Raw genomic sequence first — 15301 nt, forward strand, 5'->3', positions numbered from 1 at the left:
AAAATCCAAATCTAGGTGAGCGCGAAACTCTTAATCTTAAGTATGGTAAGGGGTTTATTACTATCTTTTTATAAAATTAGTTAAAAATAATAAATTAATTAACAATGGTAAAAATGTTATTTTTTTATGAATAAAGGACCAACAATGCAAGAAATTGAAACCAAAGCAACCATTGTCATTAATAAAAAAGCTAGTGAAGAAACCTTCATACCTATAGAACCATAGGACCATTTGTGTATTTTGTCTAGAATATATTATTGAAGATGTGAAACCGAAGGAGTATTTGTTATACATTGTTTTTTTTTTTTCTTAAATCGATTTGGTCAACTGTTTGTATCATAAAAAAGGTAGTGAAGAAAACTGTAGATCTATTATTTAAGATGTGAAACCGAAGGAGTATTTGTTACAAATTGTTTTTTTTTTCTACTTAGCATCAACTATGTGTATAATATGCTACTTTTATAGCTCCCCCCCCCCCCCCCCCCCCCCCCCCCCCGGTTCTATATATACACCAAAAATCTCCATTGTTCCTCAACATCATCAAGGTTTGTAGTTGCAACAATTACGCATGGCTCTCTCCATCCGTTCGGAAGCAGATCAGGTACGCACTCATGGTTCCTTCTATCTACAGAATTATGTTTGCTTTGTTTTGGTTTTCCTTTTAAGTTAAAGCTTCACATTTTATTCATTAGAGTTCATGGTAGATAAAATATAAAAGAAAATGGATTTAGCTCTTGGTAAATTAATAGATAACTTTGTATACTCATTATTTGTTTGTGTTGGCACATGAACTATTGAATGATCACTTTATTAGCTGTTTGATGGGACATCATTTCAAAAAAATTTAAATTTGTAACGTAAAATTATGTTTTTGTGGGTAATTATTGCTTTCTAAGATATGGATTCCTCAAATTAGCTACAGAGACTTGGATGTTAGAGAATATGTAATGGTTTGTCCTTAGAAATAGAGAATGAGGGGGTTTATAACGAATTAGGGGTAATATCGCACGATGTGCAAGAATGTAATTATGTGGGGTTAAAATAATTATGATTACAACTAAAAATATGTTAAATTTCATGTTATTACTTACGATTTTAGGCATTAACTGAATTAACAAACAATAAAAAAAAATATGTTAACGGGTATTTTGACTCTAATATGGTCCAAACATTTTAGTTTTATATTATCTAATAAATATTATCACTTTTTTTATATCATTAATATAATTCAAATACTATTTAACATCTGTTTTCTAGTATCCAATAATATTTTAGGATAAAAATATAAGTTGCATATTGAATGAACCACAGATATATAATATTTGACCTAATACATTTTTTACTACACTATTTATATTACCCGAAGGTCCAATTTTAGATTTAGATATGAACTTTCAAAAGTTAAGTTATTTATTTTTTTTTTTTTTGAAAGTTAAATTGATTAAATAATTAATGACGTGAATAAGTTTTTAATTTTCTAACAAAAATCAATCAGAACTTATTTTGTATACCAAAATCTTTGATTTTTTTGGCAGGTAATTTTTGAAGACATTTTGGGAGGAAGAAAAGTGATACTTAACAGACCAAAGAAAATGAACACCCTCAACTATGAGACGGTATTGATAGATTATGTATCATCATATGTAATATATAGGGTCACGTAGGAGTGAGGATTTTTTTTTCCGATTAAAACTCGTGAGAATTCTTAAAAAAATTGAAAAAAAAAATACAAAATCATAAAATCGAGCATACCATTATATTGGAGAGAAAAAAATTGGAAAGAAATTAGATCATTAAAATTGAATATGGATCATAAAAATGATCTATGATTTAATTTTAATGATCCAAATTTTTTCTCACCAATATCTATGCTCGATTTTATAATTTGTATTTTTTTTAAATTTTTTTAAGGGGTCCTCACGAGTACTCATATGATATTGTTTCTATATCTATATATATAGTTAAAAACACACAAAAGATATTTCCTTAACCGAATTAGAGTCCATTAATCAGTAATTCTTCCTCCTCTCTAATCCTTTTTCGTTATCTCATTTGCCATCTTCCTGCTTTGCTCTCCTTGTGATGTCGTTCATGTTGTTTGGTTGCAGATAAGAAGAATGTATGAGAAATTAAAGACTTACGAGAGTGATCCGACAATTAAGATTGTTATTCTCAAGGTATAAAAGTAAATTCAAGATCTGAAAACTTAGAGAAAGCTGTTGTTGACTTGTTGTAAACCTTTGGTCCGATGGTTAGATAATTTGTTAAAATAGTCATTCCGTCCTAAATTGATAGTTCACTTCTACCTTTTGAAGTTTTTTTTTCTTCAACATTGACCTTAAATATTTTTACCTTTGTTATATATTACTTTATAAAATTTATAATAATGAAAAAAAAACATTTAAAATATAATCCATTTATATATTTTGCATCAAATATTATCTATCAAAAACAAAAATATTTAAGGTCAAAGTTAAAAAAAAAAGACTTCAAAAATCAAAATTGACTATCAATTTGAGACGGAAGTATTATACTATGAATCGGAATGGCTAGAGCACCTATTTTAGCCACAAAATTTCCGTTATTTTGGAATTTATGAATAATTATAAATTGCTTCCTCTTTGTTTAGCAGTTTTTGATTTTATTTGCCAAACTCATAAATTCTAATGGTATTTTTTATGCGGCATAATTTGTAAATTTTCTATTAGAAAGATATCATTTTTTTTATTTTTTTAATTAATTGGACATTTTGCTATAAAAATAATTCTAAATATGGATTTTTTTTTTTCTGTAAGTTAGATCAACAATTTTAAATGTATTCTTTAAATTGGATCAAACGTGCCAATATGAATATATTATAACCAAAGTTAAAACCTAAACAATATACTATTTAAAGACCGACTATTTATCTAAAAATAAGTAAATAAACTATACATATAATTTTTCTGTAAGTTACACGGACAATAATTAAAACTTGTTTCTTTATATAAGAACCAAATTAGCATATTTCAATTATCCTATTCATAAACGATAAACCATGTTTGTTTTTATTATATATAATAACACCATGTGTTTTTATTATATATAATAATACCACATGTGTGTTTGGATTGAAATACAATATACTTTAAAGGAAATTCTAATCAAAGATATATAGTACTTTGTTTTGCCTCATTAAAAAGCAACAAAATTAAGAAATTTAAAATGTGACATTTACTTTTAAAATGTGATATTTACTTTTGATAAGTAAGATGTTTAATTAGATTGTCAAAATATCATTAAAACTAATCTAATTTATGTAATTAAGGTTCAATCCATTTGACTGATCATTGGTATTTAATATAATATTTTATTTTACCAATTTTACAAGTTAAATATAATCCAAATCGACACTTTTACTTAGACCGGAGGGTGTGGGAGGGACTCTTCTCTCACTTTTGGTGGGCCATACCCATCTTTCCCTCACTTTCCTTTCCCTCACCAAAAAACCAAGGAATGGGTGGGAAGCCCTTCCGTCACTTCTTTTTTTTTTTTTTTTTTTTTTTTTTTTTTTTTTTTAATATATTTCATACATATATTATACTCATTTTGTAGGGAATTAAAAACCATGAATTTTGATATATTTTTTTATATTTTTATAGTAGGTATATAATTTTATAAATATTAAAAAAAATATATAAAAATAATTGGCCAATCAGAAGAGAAGAGAGAGTGCGGCACCCCCTCCCCCCACCTCTTTTCCCGCACTCCTTTCTCTCACCCACGGAGTGGTGTTCAAGAGGGGAGGAAGCTTCTCTCACCCTTTCCCTCACCCCACTCCGTCCGGCCTTACAAATTGATAACAGTTTTCCTATTCTACAAAGAACATACTTTTTCTTTACATATGATATACCAAAACGTGTATAATAATTCCCATCATCTATTCACTTTTGGTTCGCTAATCTTACTTCTAGTGCAAAAAACATAAAACTATTATCGAATTGTCCTCTATACCGACAATGCCTAAAATGTTTGTGTACAATATAAAAAATTTCAATTTTTTTTTGCTATGTCTTGTCAATATTATTTGTTTCCGTGTCACACCTATTATGAAATCTTGCATTTGTTCTTGAATATAAGTAGTTTTACAAGAGTAATCAAACCAAACAAATTTTTGGACAAGATCATACATCGTATTCAGATAGAAAATGATTAGAATATAAGATAAATCATGATAACCGAGTTAACAAGAATATTACTTAATTTTTTTACTCCATATACCACATTGTGAATATTTCACTTTTAAGAGTCTCGTCTTGATCTACAGGCATATGGGAAAGCTTTTTGTGCCGGTGGTGATGTCACGTCTGCCGTTAACCTTGCAGCTTTTGGTAAGTGCAAACTTCTTTTAAAGCTTGATATGATGGAGAAAATTAATTCAATTAAAACTACATCGTTTAATGTATCAGGACATTGGAGTTTCGTGATGAGCTTTTATTGTAAACAATTTTCTCTGGACTACCTACTTGCAACATATAAGAAGCCAATGCTTGCAATTCTAGATGGAAGCGTTATGGGAGGAGGAGTTGGGATATCCATACATTCCACATTTAGAATTGTTACTGAGAATACGGTATCCATATGGTTTTCTTGTATTATACTATTATATAAAAGTGTTTTTTTTTTATGACTTAGATATATATATTTTGACATACAAAACATATTATGGTAGATATTCGCGATGCCTGAAGCATCGATTGGCTTGTTTCCTGATGTTGGTGCATCATATTTTCTATCACGACTTCCAGGATTCTTTGGTAATTAAGTACTTCATCTCAAAATCACATTATAATATATAACTTACGTGTATAAATAGTAATACATATTTAATTATGAATCAATCGTATGTCTATGTAGGAGAATATATAGGACTGACTGGTGTTCGATTAGATGGAGCTGAGATGCTCGCATTGGGGCTTGGAACTCATTTCATCCCGTCCAAGGTTGTCACCTCTCCTCCCCCATTGTTCTACACCATTTTTCAAGCGACTCCATATGCTAATATGTGGTATTGTTATTATTTATTATAGAATTTACAATCTATGGAGAAGGCTATAGAAAAAATGGTTGCTACATCAGATGCAATAAGTGTAGCAACAATGTCCATGGTTATTAACAAGTTTGCACAAGAAGTAAATGTTAAGCCGGATAGTGTTACTCATAGGTACAAACTAGTGACTTCGTGATCAGATGCGACAATTTCAGCTGGCTTATTGTAAACTTGGTGATTTTGAGTAACATTTTATTCTTACATATGAAATGGGTTAACTAAAAAGATTGGGTAAAAAAAGTAATTTGATAATGGGTAAATGAGTCAAAAGTAAGACAAATGGTTATGGTGTCCATGATCATAAAAAAATTCTTTCTAGTAAACATTATTTGTCGTTTGATTTATCTCTATTTTTACCAGACTGAAAATGATCAACCAATGCTTCTCCGGAGAAACATGTGAAGAAATATTATCGTCACTAGTAAGTTTATTTCATAATTAAATCAAATGTGTACATACGTTTGCAATCGATCACCTTTCACAATTTAACCGGTTAACACAAAAATGGTTTTTGATATGAATAATTACGTTATTGTTTCTAAATAATCAGTAATTTTATCATTAATTGGTATAATATTAACCTTAAGGAATACATTCGAGAAAATGATAACCAAAAAAATTGACATTTAAATTAGTAAGAAGCCTATTTCGTTGTATATTTAAAAATGGGTAAAAAGATCGAAACATAGTTGCATAAAATACAGTTAGTCTTTATAGTTACAATACTGAAACACATTGATTTACAGGAATATGCCTTGATACATTTTTGGATATATTTTTCAGGAACGCTTGTCTATGCAAGTAGAAGAGAAGTGGATCAACCATGCAATAACATCAATGAAAACCGCATCTCCAATATGTCTCAAGATTTTCTTGAAAACGGTGAGTAATATAAAGATTATGAAAACTTCTTTGTGGATTATTGAACAAATTTTTGTTGTATGATAGATTAGAGAAGGCCGATCCACGCAAATCGAGCAATGTCTTGGGAACGAATACATTGCTCTCTCTCACATCCTACGCAAAACAATTAGCAACGACTTCTACGAGGTTGCCCTATATTTCTCATAGATATTTGGATGATCACACGTTCAATATAACTTAACCTTATCATTAAAATGTTCTTTACACAGGGAGCTAGAGCTATGTTGATAGAAAAAGATAAGAAACCCCAGGTAAACACAACATTTAAATTTACACATACTAGAAACTTTTGGCAAATGATTTCCAATGAAATCACTAATATTTGTTAATGTCGATAGTGGGGACCCTCGAAACTAGAGAAAGTTAGTGACCAAATGGTGGCCCAATGCTTTTCAAGATCTTTTAGCGTAGATGATGATTGGCTACCTTTACGACTTCCACCAAGATTTGATGAAACAAATGATAGAAGATCAAAACTCTAGAACAAAAGACTCCTAAAACTTAAGGTTCTTGGTCTTTTGTAATACGCATTTGAAGTCCTTCGAAGTTCTGAATAATATTCCTTTCTTGTTGCTTTAGACATACATATATTATGGTCAATCTTAAATTAATAAACATTTTTATTTTATCGCTAATATTACATAGCAAGTTATTTGATTTATATTTTGTTATGATTGATCATTCCAACCGTAAATTATGGGCGTGTTTGGCACGCAACGTTTGAGAGCTTTTGACTTCTAGCTTTTAAGAAAACGTTAATAAATAGAAAAAGTCTCGTTCGACGACATTAACATTTAGCTTCTAACCTAAACAAAACGCTCCAAATCAAAAGATACATGGAGTAGCTTTCAACAAAATACTCTAAAATCAAACGCTACCAGCTACCGGCTACCTGCTACCAGCTAGTTTTGCCGAACATGCCCTATAACTATTCCTATTTTATCGTTTTTGGTTCTTAAATTTAAATTGTAATTTAATTGCTTTGAGTTAATAAATACGTGTTTCAGTTGTCCCCTTTAAACTGTTTGGACCATGTTGAAGATGCTCTATAACCTTTTATTTCTAGATGAGATTTTTCCTGTTTTAAGCAACCTGTTTCATTAAAAGTATTGTTATAGGTACCTATTTATATATGGATAACGACTTGAAAAAGTAATGGACTTTTGACTTTTTTATATTTAGTCACTAAACTTTTTTCATTATTTATTTGTTACTGAACTATTGAAACTGTTTATATTTTATCTGTATAACCGGTACAATCGGTTATAAAGATAAAATGTGAACAGTTTCAATATAGTGGCAAATAGATAATGAAAAAAAAATTATAAATGACTAAATATAAATAATGTTGAAAGTTCGTTTCCCTCTTAAATTATCCTAATATTACCCCGAAAAAGGTATAAAAAAATGAATTATTTCATCATGCTCCTTAAATTGTCATAACTAATTCTAGTTATTAAGGGCTACCCAAAAGTATTTTGTTTTTAGTTCATAAAGTTATATTAATTTAGTTTTGACCTTAGACACCTAATCTAATATTATTGGCTACCAATAGGGTGTTTTGATTCTATCCGAATATCGATGCTCAACTTCATGTTTGAGTTGATGCAAGTTAGCTTAAAATCTTTATGAAGACGACATCCTTAATGTATATCCAATAATTATTGATAATAGATTTAAAATTGATGTTGTTGTTTAGTTTCATTAAAGAATTAACTTTTTTTCCTCTCTCAGATGTTGGTTAATTCGTTGGGCAGTTTTAGTTTATATTTGACTGTTTGTTTTCTATACAAAACTAGTCAAAAAAGCTATTTTGTGTATGTTGAGAGTAAGTATCATATTGTTCTTTATCGTTTTTTCTTATTTAAAGAATATAAGATGCTTTAAACTCACAGACAAATTAATACTATACCATTTTATTTTTAAAATACAAGCGTTAAAAATGAAAAAAAGATCAAAATAAAAAATTTCTAACTAACAAGGGAGAATTCCTATAATAGCTTTTTATATACGAGACTACTTTGAAACTATAATATAATATGGACCCTTTATGCATCTCTATATTTGACTGTATGTATGTTTTCAACTATATGTATGTATATGTTAACACAAGTTACATAAGAAAAAATAAAAAGAATAATGATATTAAAAATACTTCTAAATGTATGTTGTGTGTAATATGAAAATTTGAATATCCTTTTTAATAGTGAATATACTAACATGATGTATGTCAATACATGGAGTATAACAACATATATAATGTATCAATATATGTAAGTATTCTTTTATAAACAACATATATGGTTTAATGTATGTCAATTTATATGTTGCATAATTTTATAACATAAAATTCATACATATAATATTAGGATAATCTTTATACATATAATATTGCATAGTTTTATAACATAAAACTTATACATATAATATTGGTTTTGTTTTTCGTTTTTTTTATACTTTTTTCGGAGTATAATATTAGGATAATTTGAGAGGGAAACGAATTTTCCACTTTGTTCACATTTAGTCACTAAACATTTTTTCATTATCTATTTGTCACTGAACTATTGAAATTGTCCACATTTTACCCTTATGACCGGCTGTTACCGGTCATAAGGGTAAAATGTGAACAGTTTCAATAGTTCAGTGGCAAATAGATAATGGAAAAAAGTTTAACAAATAAATATGAACAAAGTCGATAAAGGGTGGCAAAACTAAGCTAAAAAATGAAGTTGCTTGATAAAGGTCCATCCTTTGGACCTAAAAAGGTCCAAAGTTCCAAAACCCTAGATCTAAACTTATAAGAGGAAAGTTGGGAGATTTATACCTCCTTTGAGTGCCAAAAGATGAGATGGTTCCAGATCCTTAAGCTTAAGATTCTTAAGTTCTTCTCCTTTAACTTCTCTTCACTTCTTCCAAGCTTTTCTTCACCAAATTGAGCTCAAAAAGGTCAAACACACACAACAATGGAGTATGAGGTGAATTATAGTTTTTGAGAGAGAGGGTTGGTAAGGAGGCCTGGGGTGGCTATAATGGGGGTATTTATATGTCTTAAACCCTAAACATTAGGGTTTTGGCATCTGCTCACGTACAATGTGCGTACGCGCGCGCCTTCCCTATCCAATGCATGCCTCTACGCCCCGTGTACACCAAGGCTACGCTCAGCGTACGTCTTATGGGGGGGCCAAATCCTTGGCCCATTTGCTTAAGTCCAAAAAAACAGTCCTTTTATCCATATTTGGCCCAAAAATAATTTAAGAAATAATTAATAATTAATACCTCGATTGACGGTCGTTACAATTCACCCCCACTTGAATTAAACTTCGTCCTCGATCTCTGCTGCATCCCGAAAGAACTCCAGGTAGTGCTCCCTAATCTCCTCATCGAGCTCCCAGGTCCACTCTGATCCCTTAAGGTGTTGCCACTGCACCTTCACCAACTCCACTCACTTTTTCGTCAGTTCTTTCGTCTTCTTGTCGAGGATAGCCACTGGTCTCTCGATGTAGTTCAGGCTATTATCTACCTGAATGTCCTCTAAAGGTACAACTGCTAACTCATCCACTAAGCAATTCCGTAGCTGAGAAATGTGAAAAGTGTTGTGGAACTGGCTGAGCTCTGCCGGAAGATCTAATTGATATGCCACCTTGCCCACCAGGGTTACAACCCTAAAAGGACCGATGAACCTGGGGTGTAGCTTGCCCCGCTTCCGGAACCTGATAACACCCTTCCAGAGTGACACCTTCAGAAGGACCATGTCTCCAACCTCGAACTCTAAGTCTGAACGCCTCTTGTCGGCGTAGCTCTTCTGCCGACTCTGAGTAGTCTAGAGCCTGCTCCGGACCTGCTGGATCCACTTTATGGTCTTGAGTACCACCTATGTACTCCCTATGACTCACTGACCGAACTCAACCCAACAGATTGGGGTTGTACACTTCCTCCCATAGAGCATCTCGAAGGGGGACCAGTCTATAATGGCATGGTAGCTGTTGTTATACGAAAATTCTGCTAACGGAAGATACGTATCCGTCTTGCCACCGAAATCCAAAACACATGCACGAAGCATGCCCTCGAGAGTCTGAATCGTCCTCTCGCTCTTTCCGTCTTTCTGTGGGTGGAGGCGGTGCTGAAGTGGAGATGAGTACCCATCTGCTCGTGAAACAACTTCCAAAATCTGGAGGTGAAATGGACATCTCGGTCTGACACCACCGAGATAGGCACTCCATGACATGCCAATATCTCTTGCATATAAATCTCAGCCAGTTTCTCGGCCGAGATGCTCTCCTGGATCCATATACAGTGGGCGCTCTTGGTCAACCGATCCACGATGACCCATATCGAATCGACCCCATGTGTGGTCCTGGGAATCTTAGTAATAAAATCCATGGTGATATCCTCTCATTTCCACACGGGAATGTCTAACGGCTGCATCTTGTCGTGCAGTCTCTGGTGTTCTGCCTTGACCTTCGTGTAGGTCATACATCTCTCCACGTACCAAGCTACGTCCCGCTTCATGTAGGGCCACTAGTAATCGGGTTGAAGATGTATGTACATCTTCGTTGCTACCGAATGGATGGAGAACCTCGACATGTGGTCCTCATCCATCAATACCTGCCATACTCCACCCCCAGTACGGTACCTCGAGCATTTCATGCATGGTCGACAACCCTTGACTATCATAATCAAATTAGGCTACTCGGCCCACAATCCTCTCTCACTTCTGGCGCTCCTCCTTCAGACCCTCAACTTGCGCCTTTCAGATCTTCTCCAACAGTGGAGTGATCACTATCATCCTCAAATAGATATGTCGGATCAGGACCGCTACCGCCTTGCAAGTCAGGGCATCGACCACTACGTTAGCCTTGCCCGGGTGGTAAAGAATCTCACAATCATAGTCCTTCACCACATCTAACCACCGACGCTGCCTCATGTTCCGATTTGGCTGATCCATGAGGTACCTCAAACTCTTGTGATCCGTGTAAATGGTACACCGGGCCATATAGAAGCAACGCCATCAAATATTGAGGGCGAACACCACTGCCCCTAACTCTTAATCGTGCGTCGGATAGTTAGCCTCGTGAGGCTTCAACTGTCTCGAGGCATAAGCTATCACATGCCCCCGCTGCATTAGAGCTGCTCCCATGCATGTGATTGACACATCTTAGTAAAGTGAGAATCGGTGCCTTGCATAAACGCTACCTCAGTGTCTCAAATGTTGCCTGTTGCTCAGGTCCCCAACGAAAAACCACCGACTTCTTGGTCAGTTGGGTCAACGGAATTGCGATATTCGAGAAGTCTTGAATAAATCTCTTGTAATAACCTGCCAGACCCAAGAAACTCCGAATCTAAGATGGAGACTTGAAAATCTCCCATTGCATCACAGCCTCTATCTTGGCCGAATCGACCAGAATACCGTTCTGGTTGACGAGATGCCCAAGGAACTGCACCTTGCGCAACTAGAACTCACACTTGGAGAACTTTGCGAAAAGTCTCTCCCTCCTCAATGTGTCCAACACTTCCCTCAGGTGCTCCTCATGCTGCTCCTGAGTCTTAGAGTAAATCAAAATGTCATCGATGAATACTATTACAGACCGATCCAACATCAGTTTGCACACGTGGTTCATGAGGTCCATGAACGCGGCTGGAGCATTGGTGAGCCCAAATGGCATCATCACAAACTCATAATGACCATAGAGAGTGCTAAAAGTTGTCTTCTAAACGTCATCATCCCTAACTCGCATCTGGTGATACCCTAACAATAGATCAATCTTGGATAACCAAGATGCCCCCTGAAGCTGATCAAACAAATCATCTATCCTCGGAAGTGGGTAACGGTTCTTCACTGTTACCTTGTTTAGCTCCCTGTAGTCTATGCACATGCGATGTGGCCCGTCCTTCTTCCTCACAAACAGGATCATGGCTCCCCTAGGTGAATTGCTCGCCCTAATAAAATCCTTGTCTAGTAGCTCTTGCAGCTGCGTAGACAACTCATGCATCTCGGGAGGAGCCAACTGATATGGTGCCTTGGCTATCGGAGCCGCACCAGGGACCATGTCAATCCTAAACTCAACATGTCTCTCCGGAGGTATCCCAGGTAGACCCTCCAAGAATACGTCCGGGTAATCTCGCACTACTGGTACATCATCGACCGTCGCCTTACCCTTATCCTGGGTATCCATGACATAGGCGATGTACCTTGTGCAACCCTGGTGAAGGTTGCGCCTCGCCCTCGCTGTTGAACATAAAAACGATCTGTGCTGTGGCCTTTAGCCTTTAGCTCTGGATCACCAATCCTCCCCTACTAAGAATGCGAACCCTCACTAGTTGCTGCTCGCAGTCGATCACTACCCCATTGGGGATCAACCAGTCCATACCAACTATAATTTTATTCCCTTATAGGGGAATAGGAACCAAATCCATTGAAAGCTGCTCATCGAATAACCGAAGCGTACATCCTCTATGAACCCTTGTAACCTTGACAGTCCTATCATCTACTATCTCAACATCAAGTGGGCAATCCAGCACCCCCGGAGCTCCACCAAATCGCTTGCTAAGTGCGAGCGACACAAAGGATCGGGTGGCACCCGAGTCAAATAGTACTAAAGCTGATATGTCGTTCACTAAAAACGATCCTATGATAAAACACATAAACATAAGCAATAATCATAATTAAATAAGAGATAATGGAGATCATACATACCCATAACCAAATTAGGAGCTGCTCGTGCGTCCTCTGCTGTCAACTGGAAGGCACTGCTCTTTGTCACTGGCACCTCAGTCCGACCTTGACGGTCGTCTGTAATCCTCAATGTAGTAGGGGTGGGTGCAATCACCTTCCCTGATGCTGCTAAACTCAGACACTGGGACCTCTTGTGGCCCATCTGATTGCACTGAAAGTAAATCAGACCAGATAATGCGGTGGTAATAGTGGTAGAAGCAACAATACAATCCCTGCTCACATGTCATGTTCGGCCGCATTTGAAGCACCCCGAACTCCCCACCCTGCGCGTCCCCTCGTGCGACGTGCCACACTTTCCGCAACGTTCTCGGCCCTATGGGCCCTTCCCTTAGGAATCTGTCTTAAGCTTCTTGCCTGAGCCCTCCATGCCAGATACCGACTTTGGCTTCCTCTTCCTCTCCATCTCTAAATCAATCTCCCTCTCACAATCGTGTCCTTAGGTGTCTTACAGCTGGAGCGGCTCACAAACTGGCGGATATCACTCTGCAACATCTCATGATACTGGGCCTTCTTCATTTCCTCGTCCGTTACGTACTGCGGAACAAGAAGGGCCCTCTCCCTGAACTTGGTGGTGATCTCCACCACAGTCTCAGTAGTCTACTGAAGGTCCTAAAACTCTCTAGCAAGTAGACCTGGAAATTCGTGTATTCATGTCATGAAAATGTGTCTGCTACGAATTTGACACGACACGATTACACGATGAAAAATAAGCTTTATCTCAATTTTTAAGATGTATTCGTGTCATGTCGTGTCTCTCACAGATTCATGTCTTCGTGTCTAAAATTGCCAAGTCTACTAGCAAGCTGCTGCACCTCAATAACAGGTGCGAAATCGGCCCTGAACCTGGTCGTGAAATCGCTCCAGGTCATCACATCCAACATTGTATCATCACCAATGGCTTGTCCGACCTACCCCCACCAATCACGTGCCTTGTCCTTTAGAAGACAGGACGCTAGTCTGACCTCGTCCCCCTTGGGACATACGCTGGTGCGGAATGTGTTGGCGAGATCAACCAACCATCTAGTACTCACAACGGGGGCCCGAACCCCATGATAGTCGGGAGCTCCACATGTCTTGAACTCTCGGAACGTGAGTGCGTGCGACCCCATCATGACCGCCATCTCAGTACGGAAAGCACTAAACCTCTCGTCCATAAGCTCCAGGATACCCTCCTTAATCGAACTGAAGATCATAGGAGTCTGATCAAGAATATTGCATGTGATCTCTAAGGAGATGAACTCCATAGTTTGCTCATCTAGCTACTCGGCACCTGAACTGCCGACTGCTGGTCTAGGGTGTAAAACTACCATTCTGAAAATAAACACATCATAACATACATCAGAATACTTAACATAACTCGAGGGATCTCATACACTACAAGTTCCCTAGATTCATCTCAACCTTCCTTGATTCGAGTATGGATCCTCTGTTTTCAATAGTACAGGCGCATACTACCTTCCACATTTATCTATACTTTCTTGAAGAACTGCCTTGACTCCACGAAGTCCCTTCTACTACTACTGTGGATCTCATTCTAACTTCATCCTAGGCTTGTCCTAGGGTAATCATTAATCCAGTCTCCGCCATCAACTACATAAGAAGTCCCTGCTATTTCCCCATAACTAGCTCGTGAATATTATTACATATCACTAAGACTAGATAATTTTTCAAATGAAAGATCCTACCCTACAACGGTTGGACTCAAGCAAGAGTTGTGCAGTAGAGCAAGACCTAACCTTCTAAAATTATTTAATCCTTATAATATGTAATTTAACATATTCGTTTACTAGTAGTAAAAGATAGCTAGAACTCCTAAAAGCACAAAGCAAGCAACATCCGAGCATTGAGTAAACATAATCAAGCATATGCTACTCTGGCTATCATGCTAACTGATCTGTACTAACATGCATTTCTCACAAAACTGATACACATATAACAAGCACATAAGGCATCCTTCCTAGATCCTTACTTGAGCTCGACCGATTGCATACACCACACCCTTTTTCTCTTTCAAATTCTTTCCACTTTTATAAAATTCTTTTCTTTTTCTCGAAGTTCTTTTTATAAAAATGATGTTCTTTTGAAAAAATTTCATACCAATTCCTTAGTTTGAGTCAAGACACACACGAGAGTATGCTCGAATCCCTCAAACTAAGGCTCTGATACCAACTTGAAATATTCCAAAAATACAGTCCAAATATTTCGTTTTAAAAATCATTATTTAAACCATAAATCAACGATCATCATAATAAAACCATGTAGCATGTATCTAAAATCATCGTATCAAATACTGTGACAAAACCATATGATAAAAATATCAGAGTCTAAACATCGTAAGATAAAAACTATGTTGTGTGCCATGCGATCATCCCGAGCCCTTCCTTTTGCTAGTGGAAGTACCTGAAACCAAAACTGAAAACCATAAGCACAAAGCTTAGTGAGCCCCCCCAAACTAACACATACCATACATATAACATGCAACTAAGAGCTATGGTTCCCGCCCACACTTATAGAGATACAGGCCCCACCCACACACCGTTGATTAAGAGATACGG

The 15301-nt window shown here is 36.1% G+C and overlaps 1 protein-coding gene across 1 annotated transcript; it reads left to right on the forward strand.

Annotated features, from left to right (window-relative positions):
- The first annotated feature begins 497 nt into the window (after window positions 1-497).
- Window positions 498-6648, forward strand: LOC145051407 (3-hydroxyisobutyryl-CoA hydrolase 1-like). The gene is made up of 13 exons (XM_078999403.1): window positions 498-601; window positions 1536-1616; window positions 2109-2177; window positions 4307-4370; window positions 4449-4612; window positions 4712-4796; window positions 4897-4982; window positions 5070-5203; window positions 5450-5510; window positions 5873-5971; window positions 6038-6139; window positions 6223-6264; window positions 6352-6648. The coding sequence occupies exons 1-13, from the start codon at window positions 569-571 to the stop codon at window positions 6493-6495; spliced, it is 1164 nt and encodes a 387-aa protein (XP_078855529.1). The 5' UTR covers window positions 498-568; the 3' UTR covers window positions 6496-6648.
- The last annotated feature ends 8653 nt before the right edge of the window (window positions 6649-15301 follow it).

The sequence above is a fragment of the Lactuca serriola genome, chromosome 5 (assembly GCF_051521515.1).
Source record: "Lactuca serriola cultivar US96UC23 chromosome 5, Lser_US96UC23_V15, whole genome shotgun sequence".
In the NCBI taxonomy this organism is placed as follows: domain Eukaryota; kingdom Viridiplantae; phylum Streptophyta; class Magnoliopsida; order Asterales; family Asteraceae; genus Lactuca; species Lactuca serriola.

Excerpts from the sequence above, each read along its gene's own strand:
- LOC145051407 (XM_078999403.1), top strand. The coding sequence starts at position 569 with ATGGCTCTCTCCATCCGTTCGGAAGCAGATCAG. Across the intron at positions 4,797-4,896 it reads ACGACTTCCAGGATTCTTTG|GAGAATATATAGGACTGACT; the intron begins GTAATTAAGTAC and ends ATGTCTATGTAG. Across the intron at positions 4,983-5,069 it reads CTCATTTCATCCCGTCCAAG|AATTTACAATCTATGGAGAA; the intron begins GTTGTCACCTCT and ends TATTTATTATAG.